Genomic DNA, 22,272 nt, shown 5'->3' with positions numbered 1-22,272 from the left:
CTTCTTTTTTAAATAAAGGAAATCTCAAGTGTTGTCCTCCCTCTCATAAGTCACAATTAGGGTATTTTTCTGCTTGGAACGTTGGAAGGAAGGGGAGGATAGAAAGGGATACAGAGTGATAAAAATAGAGATTATTCAGGGAGTAAATACGTACAATTCAGAAGAGCAAAGGCAAGGAGGGAAGTGGGAAAGCAGATTCCGGAGCAGCTGGTGAGTCCTAGAGGGCTGAGAGAGACAGAGCAGAGGTTGCCCTTCACTTGTTAGATATGCTCCAGATTCTGCATCTCCAACTCGGGGAGCGTCCCCTGTATCTACCATGACTGGATGAACTCCTGCCTGACATACTGATCGCAAGTAGTAACAGGACTTGTAGTAGCCACACCCTCAACTACCTGGGGCCAGGGAACAACTAACTCTTCCTTTCCCAGGGTCTGCAAAACATCCATGTAAAATTCAAAAATCTGACTAAGGCTACTCCAAAGTTACTAGAACAAACTGAGAAAGGAAAGTTTCAGAAGTGTGTAGGTGATTGCTCCCTACTGGGCTGGTAGGTAGATTCATCCATTAATTCAATCCAGGAATTCCTGCAGAGGGCTCTCTGTGAGCCTGTTGTTGGCCCTGTGGACAAAGGAAGGAACAAGACAGATGAGGTCCCGGTGTTCCTGAGTCCTATAGTCCAGAGGGGCACCCAGACAATAATTACGTTAACATTTTAAAAAATCAAGTAGTGACCGTATTCTGTGATTCCAAGTATATGACGTTCTGGCAGAGGCAAAACTATAGAGACAGTAAAAAGATCAGTGGTTGCCAGAAGCTGTGGGATAAATAGTTGGACTTTTAGGGCAGTGAGACTATTCTGTATGATACTGTAATGGTGCGTGCGTGACATAAGGGATTTGACAAACCCATAGAATGTACAACACTGAGAGTGAGCCCTAATCTACATTCTAGACTTCGTTCATGATAGCGTATCAGTGTAGGCTCAATAGTAACAAGTATGCCATGCGAATGCAAGATGTTAATAACAGGGAAAGTTGCTGAGGGAGCTATGGGAGAGGGGTATGTGAGAACTCTGTGCTCTCTGCTCAGGTTTTCTGTAAACCTAAAACTGCTTTTACAAAATAAAGTTTCTTAATTTTGTAGAAACTCAAAAGCCTTAAGGGCCATGAAGAGATGATAGTGAGCCAGGGCAATAGGTAGTGGAGCAATCGGAGACATTTGAGACATACGAACATGTAGGGAAGGGGCTCCCTGGCAGAGGATACGGCAGGTGGGGCAGCTGGACCTCTCTGTTTCCAGGAGAAGGGTGTAAGCTCAGTGTTTTAGGCAGAGCTTTGATGTGATCTGATTTGTGTATTTTAAAAGATTGGGGTCTCTGTTGGTGGCAAGTGGTTGGGGACAGAGCTTGGGGTGACGTGTGGGAGCAGGAGGACCCTTCTGGCAACTATTGTATTAGCCTGATGAGAAAATACGATGGTGGCCCAGAGTAGAGGGTGGTGGTGTAGATGGAGAGAAGTGAAGGATGGAGATTTATTTGCAGGTGGAACTGACAGGAGTTGCTGTGTGCTGATTCTCTGGGAGGAAGAAAGAGAAAAAGGAAGGATGACTCCTATGTTATTTGACTGACTACCTGTACGGGTGGTGCTTCCATTTCCTGGGAGAGGAATGCATTGGAGATGGGGAGTAGTGAGAGAGAAGAAACACATTTTGATTTGTATTCCAACAGTTCTTTTTTTTTTTTTTTTTTTTTATTTATTTATTTTTGTTTGTTTTGCGGGCCTCTCATTGTTGTGGCCTCTCCCATTGCGGAGCACAGGCTCCGGACGCGCAGGCTCACGGGCCCAGCCGCTCCGCGGCATGTGGGATCCTCCCGGATCGGGGCACGAACCCATGTCTCCTGCATCGGCAGGCGGACTCTCAACCACTGCGCCACCAGGGAAGCCGCCAACAGTTCTTGAATAAAGGAAAGTAGTAGAATGATATATTTCAAACACTCTCTTACTTTTTAATGTGAAAGGGTCACTTTCAAAATAACAGGGGAACCAGTAGTACAGAAAGGAATTAATATTGATAGAAAAATAAATGCTACCTGATAGACAGGATTAAGATGAAGTTATATTTATCTGATACAGCTTAACCACTGACAAGTAAACAGTTCACATTTAGGGACTAGTCAAATGTGATTCTCTAAAATGAGCTTATCTTTGTACTTGTTCAAATGTTTTTGATACCGATCTTGATTTAAAGTAAGTTTTTCCTTGGATCTCTCAGTAATAGTTATACTATCACTTTTGTGATTTTCAAACAAGTATATTCTGGTTTCTGTTTCCCATAATTTTGTTGATTCCATGGCAAAGGAAAAGATATACCTCAGAAATTTCCCTCTGGCATTAATTATGTTTATGAAAGATCGAATGCCATTATTTGTGTCCAAGCCTTTCTCATATCATAGAAATGAAAAGCATGTGGTTTTATTATGAAATTATATAGGTAAATTGCTGTCATGGAGGATTATGTGCTCTGTAACAATAACATAAGCCTTGGCAAAATTTTTGAAATGTGGCATATTATTTACTTCCCTTAAAATTTAAGAAAAAAATGTATGTTGCCAGGCATAAAATTAGACATGCATGACATTTTCAAATATGTGACTTATTTAGCACCTCTCAAATGTGAATGTAGAGTGGGTGGTGCAACAAATAGACAAATACAATTTTCCAAGAGAAAATGTGTGGGCAACTTCCAATCCATTCAGTCTGTTTTAGGCGAAGGAATATATTACTAAGAAGAATTAGTCCTTAAGTTGGAATAAATAATAGAAAGAACACCATTTATCATCTACATTAGATCTTCAGTGCACTTACAGGTTTATTAACAAGTGCAAAGGTGTTTCTGGAATGTAGGTAGAGCTGTCTATAAACCAGATTGCTACTAAAAAGCAATTTTAGAAAACACATAAAAAAGAGCTGTTTGGGTCAATAAAAGCTCTGCCTTGTTAGACCCATAGAAGAGCCATTCATGTGTCATCCAAAGAGTTTCTCTAGTCATGGTCTTGGTAGTTGAGGCAGGAAATTCTTTATCAGACTACCTACTACAGCCCAAGCATCACAAAGAAAATGCATGTCAAATGTGGACATAAATAGCCATACTTTTCTAATATGTTATATATAATTCCTAGGGATTGAGGAAAATGGGACTAGATTCCTAGCTGAAACACTTTGTTTACAGAACCATTTACCACAGTAGGCATGTCTCAAACTAATTTTCAATTTTTTTCTGGTTAATAAAAACCAGAAAAATAGCTCAAAATACAACCGTCTCAATAATAAGAAAAATAATAATAACAATAATAATGATTATTTTCTTCCATTTACTGCCATTTACTCGTATTAAATGTACTGCCATTTACTGGTACTAAATTTACTGCCTGGTACTAAACAATGTATTTTTAAAACCACTTTACTGACATACAAAAAGCTGTACATGTTTAATGTAAACAATTCAATGAGTTGGTAGATAAGCACACACCCATAAAACCATCACCACAATCTATGTCATGAACATATATATCACCTCCAAAAGTTTCCTCCTGCCCTCCTTATTTATTATTATTATTTTGGTTGTGATAAGAGCACTTAACGTAAGATCTATCTGCTTAGAGAAGTTTTAAGTATACAATACAGTATTATTAATTAGAGGCCCTATGTATAAACACTTAATGTATTTTAGTTTCCTAATTTTACTGAAGAGGAAACCAAGAATTAGAGAAGATAAGTGACTTGACCAAGAGCAAGCAATGGGTGGGTATATGTGTGTGGGTGTCTGAGGGGAGGCGTTGGAATTCGAACCCAAGTCTATCTGGATTAAAAGGCTGGGCTCTTTACCGTGATCTCATGTATAAAGGAGTCACACTGTTAGTTTCTTCCAGTCCTGTCACACTGTCTTGTGAACATCTATTTCTGGCCACAAAGGGGTCCAGGAATAAATGGGAATGCTTGTGTTAATCAGAGACATTCAACCCAGACAGAGGTGATAAATGTGTACCACACCATACCTGCTGTTGACACATCTCTGTTTTTGCACCTCGTATCTGGTACTGGACATCGTTTTTACCCATCTTTCTCTTCTGGAAGCCAGTGAACTCCCAAAAGTGAGGATTGTGTGCCATCTTTGCATCCTCAATTTTGCTTCTGGAACGTAGTAGCAATTGATTCACATTTAAACTAAAAGAAATGAATGAATGAAGTATTTCAGAACTAACTATAAACTTCTGCAAAGGACAAATGCTATGACTGTTAGTTGGTGGCATCATTTTGAGATTTGAACATATTTTAATCCAAACAGATGTTTTGTGTGTTACCCACCTATGTGTTTTTCTATTGAAATATATTTGACATATAACACTGTGTAAATTTAAGGTGTACCACTTAATAAGAGTTTTTAAATGAAAATTATAAGCTGAAAAATAACTTTATAAGATTGTTTTTTAGCTTCCTCTCATTTCTGTGTTTCTCTGGTTCTCTTCTTCCTGCTATTATTTTTTCTCCCGCTATAGTTGTGACTTTTACAGATACTTTCATTCAATATTCCATTCTCTTTCTTTTTTCAAATTACCAAATGACTCTACGGCATCCCAGGATGGAAACAACAAGCTCTTAAAGGGAAGTCAAAAATATTGACTTGCCAGTCCTATGGCAGTTTTTAAGTTGAGTTTGGAAACAAAGTGCATTCATACAGAGAAACATGCATATGGTATATTCCAGATCTTGATCTGTGCAGAGAAAAATTTCTGACATCACTTTTCCAGAGGTTTTGGAAAAGAGGTTGGGAAGAAGGCTGTGGGTATTTAGAAGACACAGTAGAGTAGAATAGCTACAGGCATAAGTCAGGAAGCCCGGATCCTAGACTTCATTTCTAACCTACCATAAATTATGCAACCACTCTGGATTTAAATGTGAAGTGAAGAGATTATACCAGATTATTTTTAAGGTCCCTTATACCAGTTTCTCTACAGCAGCACTGCTGACACTTTGGACTGGATAATTCTGTCAGGGGGAAAAGGGGCTGTCCTGTGTATTGTAGGGTACTTAACATTTTCTCCAGCCTCTGCCCGCTAGATGCCAGTAGCACCCTGCACACACAGCCCAGTACCACAACCAAACAAGGTCTCCGGACGTTGCCAAATGTCCCCTGAAGGGCAAAATCCCTGCCGGTTGAGAAACACTCGGTTAGAGCTTAATTCCATGACTACTGCTCTATTGCCAAGTAGCAACATCTCCAGTTCTTTCCACATTTTGTCAGACAGCCCAAATCTCTCTGCTGAGTATTTAAACAGTGTCTTAGAAGCACTGTATATTCTCCAAGTTCTGCTTTTCCCTAATTAAAGATGTAGAAATCAGTTTTTACATGTACTACATAGATATAGATTAAAAAATTGACCTCTAAACAGAGATAAAGTAAACAGATGACTGTAAAATATGTGACAAAGGTTCTCCATCAAGAACCTAAGCTTGCAAATGGTAAAGAAGGACTTTGGACTTGAACTAGTTTTACACTAACATCAACATAAAAGTCGCCTGTCAGGAACTAGGGAGAAAGTCGACATTTCCTTGGCTTTCTCATTTCCATTTTTGAAATATGCTTCTCCAAAACCTAAATGTAAACAGACAAGTGAATGTTTTATTTACATATTATAGTTAGATGTGAAAAACTTAGAATATACAATATATGCATTATCTTCTATTAAATATGTTTTTGTAAAGTTACAGATATGTCTGTTTTTCTCATTCAGGAAAATAACTTGCTTACAATTAAAAAAATAAAAAGCTGTCCCACCTTAAATTCTAATAGCCTCATCTTTTAGTAATTAGGTATTTACCTTAACACAGATGTGTCATGTGATTGATATTGTTCTAGTGTGGTTTTTGTTTGTGCAGAATGGCGGCAAAGTGCCTTTTGAGGGTTATAGGAACTGAAAAGAAGCAGTAAGTTGGAAAAAACCTCCCCATCCTTAGGCATTATGCACAGTGTAAGGGTATTCATCTTCTGTATTTTAATATGCATATCTAGTTACACCTTATATGTTCATAGAGTCCTTTTCCTTAAAGAGAGCTTTCAATGTACAAAAGATATACTCTTTTTTTTTTTAACATCTTTATTGGAGTATAATTACTTTACAATGCTGTGTTAGTTTCTGCTTTACAACAAAGTGAATCAGTTATACATATACACATGTTCCCATATCTCTTCCCTCTTGCGTCTCCCTCCCCCATATATGTGTTAGCATACGGTATTTGTTTTTCTCCTTCTGACTTACTTCACTCTGTATGACAGACTCCAGATATACTCTTAGATTTGGTACTGTTGAAACCCAGTGGTGAGAATCACATCGGCAGCCGATGTGATTTCAGAGTCAATCTTTAAGAAGGATGGTGTGGCGAAGAGCATGTAAGGGGTGGGAAGTGATCAGGCCTGCGAGGCAGAGCTGCCTTTGAGTTTGGCTCTGCCACGGCTAACTGCTGACTTTGGACCAGCAGCTAAATGTTCTTTAGCTAGACTGCAATTTCTTTAATGTATAATTAGGTCAGAAGGACCTCTAGTGACCGCTCTAACTCCCATTCCCTCTGTATCCCTAACTAAAAAGTCACTTAACATACATTCACCCCTATTTTTTATTTCTCTGCCTTCCTCAAACTTCTTTATTGTTATTACAACCTGAGATGTTGGAACTGAGACATAATTAAATTCCATTTTCATTCTGTGTTTAAATAATTCCAGAGCTCCCTTTCATATTACAATTTCTACTTCTTCAGTTCTTTATTCTGAGTCATATTTCTCATGATTTTGAGTAAAATTTTGCAAGAAAGGTAGACGGGTAATATATTTTCTGAGATGCTGTGTATCTGAGAAATTCTTTCTGTTGGCTTTATTCACATGAACATCAATTTATCGGGGTTCATGCATCCTCAGTAATGGGCGTTTTTTTCTCAAGTCACAAAAATTGCTCAATTTTCTTCTCACATTTACTCTTCTTTCAATTGACACACTTAAAAAAAATAAAACTAAGAACTTTTTTCATTCCATATCCCTAAATTCCATAAGAACAGGGTACACTCTATTTTGTTCACAACGGAATAATACCCTATACCTCACACAACGCATAACGTAAGTGGGCACTGAAAAATAGTTTTGAATGACTTGCTTCCCTCTCATTTGTTCTTGTTTATTATTTACCATGGCTCTTCTCTGACATCCATATCCCGTCTTTTCTCTTGTTTTCATCTTCATTTGTTTATCCTTTGCTATAAATTCCAGGCAGTCTCTCAACTGTGCCATATCCACCACTGACTGTATTTTCTGCATTGTCAGCTCTGTTCTTTATTGCTTAAAAGAAGATTTACATCCGCTGCTGAGTTTTCAGTTCTTTGAATTCTTTTCTTCTTAATCTCAGTCTGATACCTTCTCATCTTAGATTGTTGTGTTTTTATTTCATTCTGATTCTTTTTTTTATAATCATATTTTGTCAAACAGACTCTTTTTTACCAATATATTCTGAGAATACTGGACAAATATTTTCTAAAATTTTCCTGAAATAAATTCTCATCAGTTTTCATCCTTTAACAAGAAAATATATATATTTCAATCTTATATATTTTCAGTAGATTTTAAATACAGAGGTAATTAGAATTTAAAGGCAATTGGAAAGAAAAAATTAGCCTCAAGACTAGTTACAGTAAATGTGGTTGACAAGTGCCAGGACTGCCCTCTCCCCTAAAATAACAGTCATTCAGCTAATGGACTCCAGAAATTAAACAGGGGAGTTTGATTTGCCTAAGGTTTTTTAGGATGCTGCTGTCATCAGTGCTATAATTGCAGATTACAGGTTGAGTCACCACTTCATGTGAATAACTTATCAAATCACCTCCCTGAGAACAGACTTGAAGAAACAAAAGGACATCTACTCTCTGTAGGAACTGGAATAAAGGAGTTATTATCAAGAAAAGAGAAAAAATACGAAATCATTACATGGTACATCTTAAATGTGTACAATGTTACATGTCAATTATATCTAAATAAAACTGGAAAAAATAAAATAAATTTAAAATATATTAAAATGTAACAATTAATAAGTATTTTTATTTTTTATTTTATTTTATTTTTTTTTGCGGTACGCGGGCCTCTCACTGTTGTGGCCTCTCCCGTTGCAGAGCGCAGGCTCCGGGCACGCAGGCTCAGTGGCCATGGCTCACGGGCCCAGCCGCTCCGCGGCATGTGGGATCTTCCCAGACCGGGGCACGAACCCGCGTCCCCTGCATCGGCAGGCGGATTCTCAACCACTGCACCACCAGGGAAGCCCAATAAGTATTTTTAAAAGAAAGGAGAGAAAGGGGGGAAAAAATGCTTATGAAAAGGGAAGACTGAGCAAAGGAAGGACAAACTTAGCTCGCCTCACAATTTGGTCCACTGAAGTGTCCCAGCAAAGTCAGTCTAATTCTTTTAAAAGTTCAAAAGTTTTCTGGATTGAATTAGCTATTCCAGAAAGAGTTCTGAGAATGAAGGAACATGATACTTTTGCGGTTTTTCTACATGCATTAAAAATTTTAAGGAGCAAGGGGTAAGAAAGGAAATGCTGGTTGCCCAAATTATTCTTTGACACATATGCTAAATTTAATTTTTTTCAAGTATTTACCAGATACTCAAGTTAATAAATGACTAATGCAGATATTTACCAACATTAAGAAATTGTGGCTTATAGCATTACTATTCTTTAGTTAATACTTTGCAAGACTTTCTTCTTAAATGTTGTACTGGATACAAATCTGTTTCTACACATGTTACAAGCTCCCATTTCATGGCTATTCCTTCTATAAGTTTTCCATTTCAGTCATTTTGAGTAAGAGCTTACATGTGATCAAACTGAAATTTGACACTTTTATAAAATTAGCCATATTTGCTTTTGAATTATATTTGAGGAGTAGATCATGTATGTATATATTTAATATGTTTGTGCTCCGTAACTAGAAACAAATAGCATACCTTTTTGAGGAAAATCCTCAATACCATAAAGCTGAGAAATCATCCTAGAAAGCTCTCCTTACTTGTATTATCATCAAACCTTATTTTGGTTTGTCTTCTAGGTTGGGATGGAGGAGATCATACTTTGTTGTTGAACACACAAAAAATGTGACAGGAACCCTTTATATCTCCTTCTATAGATTCTTTACAGATTAAAAGAAAAATTTCAGCTTTCCCTGAGACAAGATAAAGAGAAAAATCAGGAGATCCACCTATCACCCATTGCATTACAGCCAGCACAGTCTGAGGCCAAGACAGCCAACAGTATGGTCCAGCCTGAGCAGGTTCCAAAGGTACTGAATGTGGTCGTGGACCCTCAAGGCCAATATACTCCTGAGATCAAAGCCACCACCTCTGTCTGCCCTTCTCCTTTCAAAATGAAGCCCATAGGACTTCAGGAGAGGTAAGAGCTTTTTCGGGATCCCCCTACATGTTGCTTTTTTTTTTAACATCATTATTGGAGTATAATTGCTTTACAATGGTGTGTTTTTTTCTGCTGTATAACAAAGTGAATCAGCTATACATATACATATATCCCCATATCTCTTCCCTCTTGCATCTCCCTCCCATCCTCCCTATCCCACCCCGCTAGATGGACATGAAGCACGGAGCTGATCTCCCTGTGCTATGCAGCTGCTTCCCACTAGCTATCTATTTTACATTTGGTAGTGTATATATGTCCATGCCACTCTCTCACTTCGTCCCAGCTTACCCTTCCCCCTCCCCGTGTCCTCAAGGCCATTCTCTACATCTGTGTCTTTATGCCTCTACTGCCCTTACGTTCTTCAGAACCTTTTTTTTTTTTAGATTCCATATATATGTGTTAGCATAAGGTATTTGTTTTTCTCTTTTGCACTTACTTCACTCTGTACGACAGTCTCTAGGTCCATCCACCTCACTGCAAATAACTCAATTATGTTTCTTTTTATGGTTGAGTAATATTCCATTGTATATATGTGCCACATCTTTATTCATTCATCTGTTGTCGGACACTTAGTTTGCTTCCTGTCCTGGCTATTGTAAATAGTGCCGCAGTGAACATTGTGGTACATGACTCTTTGTGAATTATGGTTTTCTCAAGGAATATGCCCACTAGTGGAATTGCTGGGTCATATGGTAGTGTTCTATTTTTAGTTTTCTGAGGAACCTCCATACTGTCCTCCATAGTGGCTGTATCAATCTACATTCCCACCAAGAGTGCAAGAGGGTTCCCTTTTCTCCACACCCTCTCCAGCATTTATTGTTTGTAGATTTTTTGATGATGGCCATTCTGACCAGTGTGAGGTGATACCTCATTGTAGCTTTGATTCACATTTGTCTAATGATTAGTGATGTTGAGCATCCTTTCATGTGTTTGTTGGCAATCTGTATATCTTCTTTGGAGAAATGTCTGTTTAGGTCTTCTGCCCATTTTTGGATTGGGTTGTTTGTTTTTTTGATATTGAGCTGCATAAGCTGCTTGTAAATTTTGGAGATTAATCCTTTGTCAGCTGCTTCACTTGCATATATTTTCTCCCGTTCTGAGGGTTATCTTTTCATCTTGTTTATGGTTTCCTTTGCTGTGCAAAAGCTTTTAAGTTTCCTTAGGTCCCATTTGTTTATTTTGTTTTTATTTCCATTTCTCTAGGAGATGAGTCTAAAAGAATCTTGCTGTGATTTATGTCATAGAGTGTTCTGCCTATGTTTTCCTCTAAGAGTTTTATAATCTCTGACCTTACATTTAGGTCTTTAATCCATTTTGAGTTTATTTTTGTGTATGGTGTTAGGGCGTGTTCTAATTTCTTTCTTTTAACATAGCTGTTCAGTTTTCCCAGCACCACTTATTGAAGAGACTGTCTTGGTTTTTTTCTTCTTCTTTCTCTAATTGCTTTAGGTGTAAGTTTAGGTCATTTATTTGAGATGTTTCTTGTTTCTTGAGGTAGGATTGTATTGCTATAAACTTCCCTCTTAGAACTGCTTTTGCTGTATCCTATAGGTTTTGGGTCATTGTGTGTTTTCACTGTTATTTGTTTCTAGGTATTTTTTGATTTCCTCTTTGATTTCTTCAGTGATCTCTTGGTTATTTAGTAGTGTATTGTTTAGCCTCCATGTGTTTGTATTTTTTACAGATTTTTTTCCTGTAATTGATATCTAGTCTCATAGCGTTGTGATCAGAAAAGATACTTGATACGATTTCAATTTTCTTAAATTTACTGAGGCTTGATTTACGACCCAGGATATGATCTATCCTGGAGAATGTTCCATGAGCACTTGAGAAGAAAGTGTATTCTGTTGTTTTTGAATGGAATGTCCTATGACTATCAATTAAGTCCATCTTGTTTAATGTATCATTTAAAGCTTGTGTTTCCTTATTTATTTTCATTTTGGATGATCTGTCCATTGGTGAAAGTGGGGTGTTAAAGACCCCTACTATGATTGTGTTACTGTTGATTTCCCCTTTTATGGTTGTTAGCATTTGCCTTATGTATTGAGGTGCTCCTGTGTTGGGTGCATAAATATTTACAATTGTTATATCTTGTTCTTGGATTGATCCCTCAATCATTATGTAGTGTCCTTCTTTGTCTCTTGTAATAGTCTTTATTTTAAAGTCTATTTTGTCTGATATGAGAATTGCTATTCCAGCTTTCTTTTGATTTCCATTTGCATGGAATATCTTTGTCCATCCACTCACTTTCAGTCTGTATGTGTCCCTAGGTCTGAAGTGGGTCTCTTGTAGACAGCATATATACAGGTCTTGTTTTTGTATCCATTCAGCCAGTCTGTGTCTTTTGGTTGGAGCATTTAATCCATTTACATTTAAGGTAGTTATTGATATGTATGTTCCTATTACCATTTTCATAATTGTTTTGGGTTTGTTATTATAGGTCTTTTCCTTCTGTTGTGTTTCCTGCCTAGAGAAGTTCCTTTAGCATTTGTTGTAAAGCTGGTTTGGTGGTGCTTAGTTCTCTTAGCTTTTGCTTCTCTGTAAAGGTTTTAATTTCTCCGTCAAATCTGAATGAGATCCTTGCTGGGTAGAGTAATCTTGGTTGTAGGTTTTTCCCTTTCATCACTTTAAATATGTCCTGCTACCCCCTTCTGGCTTGCAGAGTTTCTGCTGAAAGATCACTTGTTAACCTTATGACGATTCCCTTGTATGTTATTTGTTGTTTTTCCCTTGCTGCTTTCAATATTTTTTCTTTGTATTTAATTTTTGACAGTTTGATTAATATGTATCTTGGTGTGTTTCTCCTTGGATTTACCCTGTATGGGACTCTCTGTGCTTCTTAGACTTGATTGACTATTTCCTTTCCCATGTTAGGGAAGTTTTCAACTATAATCTCTTCAAATATTTTCTCAATCCCTTTTTTTTTTGCTCTTCTTCTTCTGGGACCCCTATAATTCAAATGTTGGTGTGTTTAATGTTGTCCCAGAGGTCTCTGAGACTGTCCTCAATTCTTTTCATTCTTTTTTCTTTATTCTGCTCTGCAGTAGTTATTTCCACTATTTTATCTTCCAGGTCACTTATCCGTTCTTCTGCCTCAGTTATTCTGCTATTGATTCCTTCTAGAGAATTTTTAATTTCATTTATTGTGTTGTTCATCATTGTTTGTTTGCTCTTTAGTTCTTCTAGGTTCTTGTTAACGTTTCTTGTATTTTCTCTTTTCTATTTCCAAGATTTTGGATCATCTTTACTATCATTACTCTGAATTATTTTTCAGGTAGGCTGCCTATTTCCTTTTCATTTGTTTGGTCTGGTGGGTTTTTACCTTACTCCTTCGTCTGCTGTGTTTTTCTCTGTCTTCTCATTTTGCTAAACTTACTGTGTTTGGGGTATCCTTTACAAAGCCTGCAGGTTCATCGTTCCCGTTGTCTTTGGTGTCTGCCCTCAGTGGGTAAGGTTGGTTCAGTGGGTTGTGTAGGCTTCCTGGTGGAGGGGACTGGTGCCTGTGTTCTGGTGGATGAGGCTGAATTTTGTCTTTCTGGTGGGCAGGACTGCATCTGGTGTTGTGTTTTGGGGTGTCTGTGACCTTATTTTGATTTTAGGCAGGCTGTCTGCTAATGGGTGGGGTTGTGTTCCTGTCCTTCTAGTTGTTTGGCATGGGGTGTCCAGCAGTGTAGTTTGCTGGTTGTTGAGTGGAGCTGGGTCTTAGTGTTGAGATGGAGATCTCTGGGAGAACTTTTGCTGTTTGATATTACATGGGGCCAGGAGGTCTCTGGTGGACCAATGTCCTGAACTCATCTCTCCCACCTCAGAGGCTCAGGCCTGACACCTGACTAGAGAACCAAGACCCTGTCAGCCACTCAGCTCAGAAGAAAAGGTAGAGCAAGGAAGAAAGAGAGAAAGAGAGAGGGAGAGAGAGGGAGAGAGACAGAGGGAGGGAGGGAAGAAGGAAAGAAAGAAAAGAAAGTTATTAAAATAAAAACATTTTTTAATTGTTAAAAATAAAAATAATTTTAAAAAGAGAAAGAAAGAAGAGAGCAACCAAACCAAGAAACAAATCCACCAATGCTAACAAGTGCTAAAAACTATACTAAAAAACAACAATAAAACGGACAGACACAACCCTAGGACAAAAGGTAAAAGCAGAGCTGTGCAGACAAAATCACACAAAGAAGCATACACATACACACTCACAAAAAGAGAAAAAGGAAAAAATATATTTTTTTTTAAAAAAAGGAAGAGAGCCACCAAATCAATAAACAAATCTACCACTGATAATAAGCTCTAAATACCCAACTAAAACAAACATAAAACCAGAAACAAATTAGATGCAGAAAACAAACCCCAAGTCTACAGTTGCTCCCAAAGTCCACTGCCTCAATTTGGGGATAATTCGTTGTCTATTCAGGTATTCCACAGATGCAAGCTACATCAAATTGATTGTGGAGATTTAATCCACTGCTTCTGAGGCTGCCGGGAGAAATTTCCCTCTCTTGTCTTTGTTCGCACAGCTCCTGGGGTTCAGCTTTGGATTTGGCCCCGCCTCTGTGCGTGGGTTGCCTGAGGGCGACTGTTCTTTGCCAAGACAGGACGGGGTTAAAGTATCAGCTGATTTGGGGGCTCTGGCTCACTCAGGCCAGGGAGAGGAGCAAGCCTGTGGCAGCGGAGGCTGGCGTGATGTTGCAACAGCCTGAGGTGCACTGTGTGGTCTCCTGGGAAAGTTTTCCCTGGATCACAGGACCCTGGCAGTGGCGAGCTGCACAGGCTCCCGGGAGGGGAGGTGTGGTTAGTAGTGACCTGTGCTTGCTCACAGGCTTCTTAGTGGTTGCAGTGGCAGCCTTATCGTGTCATGCTAGTCTCTGGTGTCTGCACTGATAGCCGTAGCTCATGCTCATCTCTGGAGCTCGTTTAGGCAGTGCTCTGAATCCCCTCTCCTCACGCACCCCAAAACAATGGTCCCTTGCTTCTTAGGCAGTTCCAGACTTTTTCCTGGACTCCCTCCCGCTAGCCATGGTGCAATAGCCCCTTTCAGGCTGTGTTCACGCAGCCAAACCCAGTCCTCTCCCTGGGATCCGACCGAAGCCCAAGCCTCAGCTCCCAGCCCCTGCCCGCCCCAGCGGGTGAGCAGACAAGCCTCTCGGGCAGGTGAGTGCTGGTCGGCACTGATCCTCTGTGCAGGAATCTGTCCTCTTTGCCCTCTGAACCCCTGTTGCTGTGCTCTCCTCCGTGGCTCTGAAGCTTCCCCCTCCCCCCCCCCCACCCCCGTCTCTGACAGTGAAGGGACTTCCTAGTGTGTGGAAACTTTTCCTCCTTCACGGCTCCATCCCACGGGTGCAGGCCCTGTCCCTATTCTTTTGTCTCTGTGTTTTCTTTTTTCTTTTGCCCTACCCAGGTATGTGGGGAGTTTCTTGCCTTTTGGGAAGTCTGAGGTCTTCTGCCAGCGTTCAGTAGGTGTTCTGTAGGAGTTGTTCCACATGTAGATGTATTTCTGATGTATCTGTGGGGAGGAAGGTGATCTCCATGTCCTACTCCTCTGCCATCTTGAAGGTCCCTCCTCACTTTTTTTTTTTAAAGAGTATTCACCAACTGAAAAAGATAGAACTAGAGATGATTGGCATATTGGGTAGAACCCTAACCTTAACCAAATGAACACCAGGAGGAAGTGGTCTTTCTTGTCCCCTAAAAGAGTCTTGCTCTGTTATCAATAATCTTTTATTCACATCTGTTTTTCATAAGCTGGTATAGACGCAAGCCGAGTCTTCTTCTACTACAGGATAACTTCTATAATCATTTAATCTTGTTTAACCGTCATCAAAACTCTGGTAGATAGAAAGACTGGAAATAAACTTAGAGTCTTTCCCACCAAAAACCACATTCTTTGTAGTAAGGTAGAAGGAGTATATACCACAAATTAATTTTTATAAAATTTTCCCTCTGCTTCCTTTGAGCAAAACAAACAGTAAATATCTCAAGCTTCATGACATTATCTTTGTTGCCTTATCTGCCTTTGTGATGTACTTACACTGATACATTCTCATTTAAAGCAAATTTAAATAGGAAAAATAGAATATGCAAAATGTTTAAATGAGGGGCTAATTCTTTGCTTCCCCAAAATATTAAGCAAAGCTTTCCCATGGTATGTCTTAAAATAAGAAGCTTCATGTTTATATTTAAAATATGATTGATATTCTATCCAACATTGCACATCAGGGTAGTGGGGAACTAAGAGCTTCTCAGGGTACTCTCCCAGGTTCATTCTCCACTTATTTTCCTGGATCTCTATTTTCTATCACTGTCCTTGTTGTTGCCTTAGGTTTTTAGATCATGTATACAAATTTTTATTATATTTTCCATCACATGCATATACAACACAAACACACACACCCCATATATCATTTCAGAAAATATAGCTTGGGGCTTTAAGAACTGCAAAAGGCCAAGTGGTTAATTCAGATTTCTTTAAAACTATTGTCAAAGAATAATGAATGAAGTGAAAAGAAAGGGATTTGTTGCAGTGATCACCAAAGTTCTATAAAAGGAGAACACTTTGACTCCATAGTGGAAGGGAAATGGAGAACAATCAAGTCATTTTTCCTATCTCCTCCCCCAAAAGACTTTTTGGTTTCCTTATGAATCCATGAGTCTACATGGACCATTTTCTTACTTGGATGCCACCAAATGGCTGTCTCAGCTGCAGTCTGGAAAGGTAGACAAGATGGACTTTCTCCCTAAGGCCAACTAGGAGTCAGGAGAACTAGACTCCAGACCCAGCTCTGCCATTTCTGGATTGAGTGGCTTCAGATGAATCATTCACCTATCTGGGCCTTGTTTTTCTCCTTCTGTAATATGAAGGGGTTAAACTTGACTTCTTCACTTCCTTCAGGTCCTTTTACTCTTGTTACCTAAATTAGTTTCATGCCTTTATGTTTGCTTCAAAGAGAAACCTTGAAGCAGGCATCTGAGCACGGGTGGTGTAGCAAGGGCAGGGTGGCAGAAAAGATCTGCTCAGATGAAAGTGATGAGGATCGCTTTCTATAGATGATTTAAAGATGATCATAAAGCTGACTGAAAGTCAGACTAATTTTTATTATCATCATGCACCACCAATTCTGAGCAAAGTCAGTGGCTCAGTCCTTCGGGGAGTACCTATTCCCAGCATCCTGCCCTTCGTAGGCTACTGCTGGGCATGTTTGAATTACAAGGAGCATAAGGTTAAGTATCCATTAATTCATTTAAAAGAAGTGAATGTTTGAGAAAGGAGAGTACAGGGATGGTGTCTTTCTCATCTTTGTGGTCCACATGGGAGACTGTAGAGAGTAAATGTGTGATCAGTGTTAAGTGGATTTCCTGCACCCTCGTCATCCCCACCCATCACCTCCCACTTCCTTCTTGCCTCAGAGCAGGAAAAAGCTCTTCTTTCCACGAGGGCTCCACATTCTTTCCTCCCAACCCTGATGACTTACTCCATCAAATTTCTACCTCTATGTTCAACTGTAACCTTTTTGCTAATGCTATACCCTCAGCATGAAAATGGTTCTCTTTTGTATCAAAGAAACTCCCTTAATCCAATTCCTCCTATGGTCTTGTCTTTTCTTCCTTGTTCAGATGTGTCTTAAATGAGCAGAATTTATTTGGTGCCTCATTGGTCTTCTTCAAGTCCTGCATCCACTGTTTCTCTCATATATGCTTGCCAAGTATATCAATGGTCTAACCACCAAAGTCAAAGCACACGTTTCGTTTCTTTTCACATCCAACCCTAATGCCTACTTCCTCTTTGAAACTCTCTCTTCCTTTGGCCTCCAAGACATTATTTTTCCGGTTCTTGGGTGGTTACCTTTAGGCACACATACACACTCCTTTCTCCCCTTAACTTCAGAGTTTTATCAAAGAGGTAGATTGAGCTGGAGGTACTCCTTTAGGAATCAACCACTGTAAAAGGTAGTAAGAGAAGAAGAGGCTGTGGTTGGGTTACCCAGAAAGGAGAGAAGTGGTCCTGGGGTGAGCAGTAGAAGTGAGGAATGGGCAAGGAATATGGAGAGGGCAATTCAGGCATCACTTTCTCTTGGAAGCCATTACCTCCTTCCCTTCTTCCTGTAGCCCACCTACCAACATGGATTCAGCTCTGTCTCCTCCACTCCTCTCTACCTGAGTCCCATAGCCTTGTGTGCATACAGTATTTATAAACTTCTTAGGTATAGGTAAAATTTTCATTTACTAATCTGTCTTACCCTGTAAACTCTAAGCTTCTTTAGGGCACATATATAATTTAATTGTCTCTTGGTCTCTTTCATATAGAACATAATTCCTAAAAAGCAAAAGCTCCTGGAAATAAATGCTTAAATGAATGAATGAGTGTTATATTGAATAATTCTCAGGTTAACGGCCAGTAGTTGTAGGGAAACACTTTGCTTATTCCACCATCCCTATTTTCACCCTGCTTTTCTACCATAATCCCCTTGCTAAGATGGCATAGTGATGAGTTTTAAGAGTGATAAAAGATGAGACACATACAGTGTTCCATATAGTAAGAAAACTTTCCTGAGAGTTTTAAGCCTTAAAACTTAATTTATGTTTATATGTTCTAATGGTGCTTTTAAAATAGCCTTGTGTTTTACAGCCTTCCATCTCCTGATCCCAGAGTGAAATAATAATCCTCTGTTTATTGCATGAAAGTCTGGCTTCATTAAAATCACCATGAGAACATAAAGGCTGTATTATGAGTCATTTGTCCCCCAAAATCTTTTGGGTCATGCCATATAAATCTCTCATCCCTGATGGAGAGAATCTATTACTCTGACATAATTGATAATAAAATATAATTTTAAATTAAAAATAAATAAAAGAAAATATAGAGACTTACTGCATATGCTTAACTGGTACAAAAGATATACCCTGAAAGTTCTGAAGATTAAAGAATTATAAGGTGAGGGACAGAGCAGTCCCCTCATTTCTCCCTATTTCCAACTAGTCACCAGGTCATATTGATTCTTGCTACTTGGATTTTTCTCATTATCAATTCCTCTCTTTGTAACCATCACCCTGGACCCAGCTCTCATTAGCTTTATACTTGAATTATTATGTCTTATGATTATAAAAATGACATCAGGACTAATGGTGTTAGATATTTCACATGTATTACTTTATTTCATCTTTTCTGTCTGATCTAATTCTTTTCTCTCCTTCAATTCATACTATACACTCTTCAGATTTATCTCGCTATAGGAATACATGCATTATGTTATGTTGCTGTGTAAAAATCCTCAATAGCCCCCCTTTGCCTATAGGATAAGGCACAGAATACCTTGCTGAGCCTTAGAGGTCCTGTACTATCTGGCTCTGATCATTCTCTCCAAATCTGTTTGCCACTCTGCCCCCAAATAAACCCTCCAGTCTGTTCTCAGTGTGTCATGTCCCTGTCCACACGCACACCTTTGTTCACCTGGTTCCTCTTCATCCTTCTTATATCTCTCTCTAGTCTCCAAATTCCAACACTAAACATAACTTCTGCCTTTGGCCATGACACCCACCGAAGCCCATGGTGATTTTTAACACTTCTGATGTTTCACATGTACCACTCCCCTAGCAGTGATTTTAATTAAAGAATAATTTAGAAAGGGACTGAAACTGGTTTTTGATGGATTGTCCTGTCCCTTCACCAGCTTGTGAGAATCTTAAGGACGGGTACAGGCTCAAGATATTCTTGTGTGTTCCATGGTTCCTGTAAGCCTGATACATTGTAAACACTTGAAAAATATTATGGAGTTAGTTAATTCATTAATGCTCCTTTACATCTGAGGATCTCATATATTTATTTTCTAAATTCCATAAAAACAAATAGCCTAATGATAAACTACAGAGCTGAGTCTCTGTGCTAATATTACTTGACATTTACTAAATAAGTGACTCAACAGGTTAATTAAGTCCTTTTGGTATAGTTTTCCCAATCTACAAAATAGGTATGATAATATCTGTTCCACCTTTTTTCAAAGGGTACCATAAAATTAACAATCAATATAAAATGGTATTGTACCTTTGAGAAGGAAAAGGAATGTAAATCTAGTACTCTTTTTGTTTCTTATTTTCTGATCCCATTCCATGAGCCTATACTCAGTCAGTTATATTTTTGAACTCAGGAACGGGGAAACTTTTTTTAAACTGAATTGATACAGTTGAACCTGCCATTTGACATAATAAATATTTTTTAACTGTCAATTGACTTACAGGTTTTCTCATCCTGTTTATAAATTGGGCCATTTAATGTTATTTAATAACTATTAATACCAAATTAAATCTATTCTCATCTAACAGATGAATTCATTTCCCATGGTGAGTCCATGAATTTGGGAGACACATTCCGATGCCTGCTCCACACCTACTACATGTATGACTTGGAACTTGTTTGTTCATCTGTGATGAGGAGACTAGCACATGCCCTGCACAGTTCTTGTGACAGTTAAGCCACACAACAAATGTCACATGGCTGGCATAGCAGGAGGCCACAGTTAGTTTTTTTGTCCCATCCCTGTCCTTCTCAAATTCCTCACTTGTCACTCTCAAGGGAACTGTATTTTTATAGCTGGCTTTTGCCAGCTTCCAAGTGCCCAGTAAACAAGAGATCACATTCAGACCCTAGAATGACACACTTTCTTCCGTAGGAAGACAGAGAACTTGCAAATATGAGTTTCTGCAGATTTCCCCTTTAGGCTACTGTATGACTAATAGCCAGTTTTGTGGAAAGGAAATCAACAGGTAGATTCACATTATTTCCTCATTTTTCTCATCTGATTTTTTTATTGGAGGTAAAAAGCAAGCAAAGACAATTAGAGAACCGTCCAGAAAGGAAGGGTAGACTCATTATAACAAGGCACTTTCACTCCTGACTTAAATTTGCCTCAGAAATCAGTGAGTGTGCCAGTAGGAATATGGCATAAATGGAGGTTTTCCTCCTATCATAACCAAGGCCTCGCCAGGCCCCCAAGGGTTGCTGATACCCAATGAGCAATCATTCTCTAACTTTTCTTTACACTGTACCATAACATGGTTTGTTTTGGTGTCCATAAATACTGTGCAAGTGATGATATAGCACCCAGGTATGTGAGTTGAAAGGTTTTCCTAGGGATTTCAACCTGGCAGAGCCTGGGAGATTTCTGTCACAGCCAGAAAGATGTCTGCAGTGGCAGAAGCAACCTAAGCTCAAAGCTTCCATTTACTGTAATTTCCTCCAGGCAAGGGGCAATGTCCTGACTTCTGTCCCCTGCTCTCCCTAGCAGAAAAACATTTCAGTGCTCCAAAATTTTAACTTAGGCGATATATACTTAACGGTTCCTCAACTGATCTCCCTTTGGAGATATAAGTACAGGAAAGAGTGTAGAATGCATACAACTGAATATGAGGGTACAAAGCATACAAAATACTCGGGAAATTAAAATCTGTATTCACGAAATGGACCCATTGGTGAAAAAAGGATTCAACGCCCTCATTTTCTGTCAAGTGAAACTGAGACCCAGAATCTCCTTTTTTAGCTGTTAGGTGAGGTTCCCCAAAAGTAGCCTGAGACGAGGATTCTTGTCCCAAGTGATTGGAGAGGAAGGTTCCAGGAGAAGCCTAAAGGAAAGTAAGAGAAGCAGAACAGAGGAGACGAAGCCAAGCAAAGAGGTGATTTCCACTGACGTCTGGCCTCAGGCTGATCACACAGGGAGAGGTGAAGCATGAGTTATTCCACCTTGTGGCCAGTGGGTGGGGCATCTGTACCCCACGTCAGTCAGCCATTGACTTCAGGCCACCTGCGGGTGGTGGAGGCATAACTTCCCAGGCACCTCTGGACTAGGCCACTCCCATCAGCCACGAGTGATTTCTCCAGAGAAGTGGCAGCTGTGTGCCATCCATGGCCAATACTCCCAGCAACAGTGGAGGGGAACCAGCCCGGTAAAGGTGATCTAGGTGGGACACCAACAGCTTTACTACACTTACCAAAGGTTACAATACTAGTTATAACAGAGCTAAGTTTATATTCTAGGTTTCCTTGATCTTTCCAGGCTGTTATGCACATACAACATAGCCTCCCTCAAACAAACACCGATCATTCTAGCGAAACCTGTGACCCCACACCATGCAACACAGGCTTATCAACCACAACTTGTTTGCTCAGCCTGACAGTATGGGAATGATAATGTAACAAACAACCATTTAGAAGTCAATCCTATTGAACGCCAAGTAACATCAGTAAAAGCAACAACTCAATAAGATGTAGTGACCCTTTACATGCCTTATCTCATTTAATCCTCACAAGGGACTTATTATCCCCTCCTTACAGTGAGAAAAGTAATGCTCAGAGAGTTTATGTTATTGCTGAAATCACGGAATAGTAAATTACTGGGGGTGTGAGGCTGACAAATAGAATTTGAACCCAAGCAGTCTGGCTCCAGAGGCTGTACTCCTAACTAGTCCTATATTGTTGGGGGGGAGTACATTCCTATCTTTTATGGAAAATAAGTGAAAACTAGATTACAAATCAATATGTTTAGTAAGTAGGCACATTATGTAGTGTCATGCTGTTATTCCTCTCAGCAAATTTCACGTTTGGCTTTCAGATTTTTTTTTTAATTTTTAAATTTAATTTTATTTATTTTTTTATACAGCAGGTTCTTATTAGTTATCTATTTTGTACATATTAATGTATATATGTCAATCACAATCTCCCAATTCACCCTACCACCACCACTCAGATTCTAAATCAAGCAGAATTCAGTTTTATTATTTATGTATATATGTATGTA

The 22,272-nt window shown here is 39.1% G+C and overlaps 1 protein-coding gene across 2 annotated transcripts in view; it reads left to right on the top strand.

The window, feature by feature from the left end:
• Positions 1-22,272, top strand: part of PTPRR (protein tyrosine phosphatase receptor type R) — a 266,542-nt gene that overhangs the window by 149,867 nt on the left and 94,403 nt on the right. For both annotated transcript variants that reach the window (XM_059080979.2, XM_067009754.1), the window contains exon 6: positions 9,216-9,478. In XM_059080979.2, coding sequence (XP_058936962.1) covers positions 9,216-9,478 — 263 coding nt within the window. The remainder of the gene's footprint in view (positions 1-9,215; positions 9,479-22,272) is intronic.

Source organism: Kogia breviceps, chromosome 12, assembly GCF_026419965.1.
Source record: "Kogia breviceps isolate mKogBre1 chromosome 12, mKogBre1 haplotype 1, whole genome shotgun sequence".
Taxonomy (NCBI): Eukaryota; Metazoa; Chordata; class Mammalia; order Artiodactyla; family Physeteridae; genus Kogia; species Kogia breviceps.
Note: the sequence above shows the minus strand (reverse complement) of the source record. Positions and strands in the feature narration are given on the sequence as shown.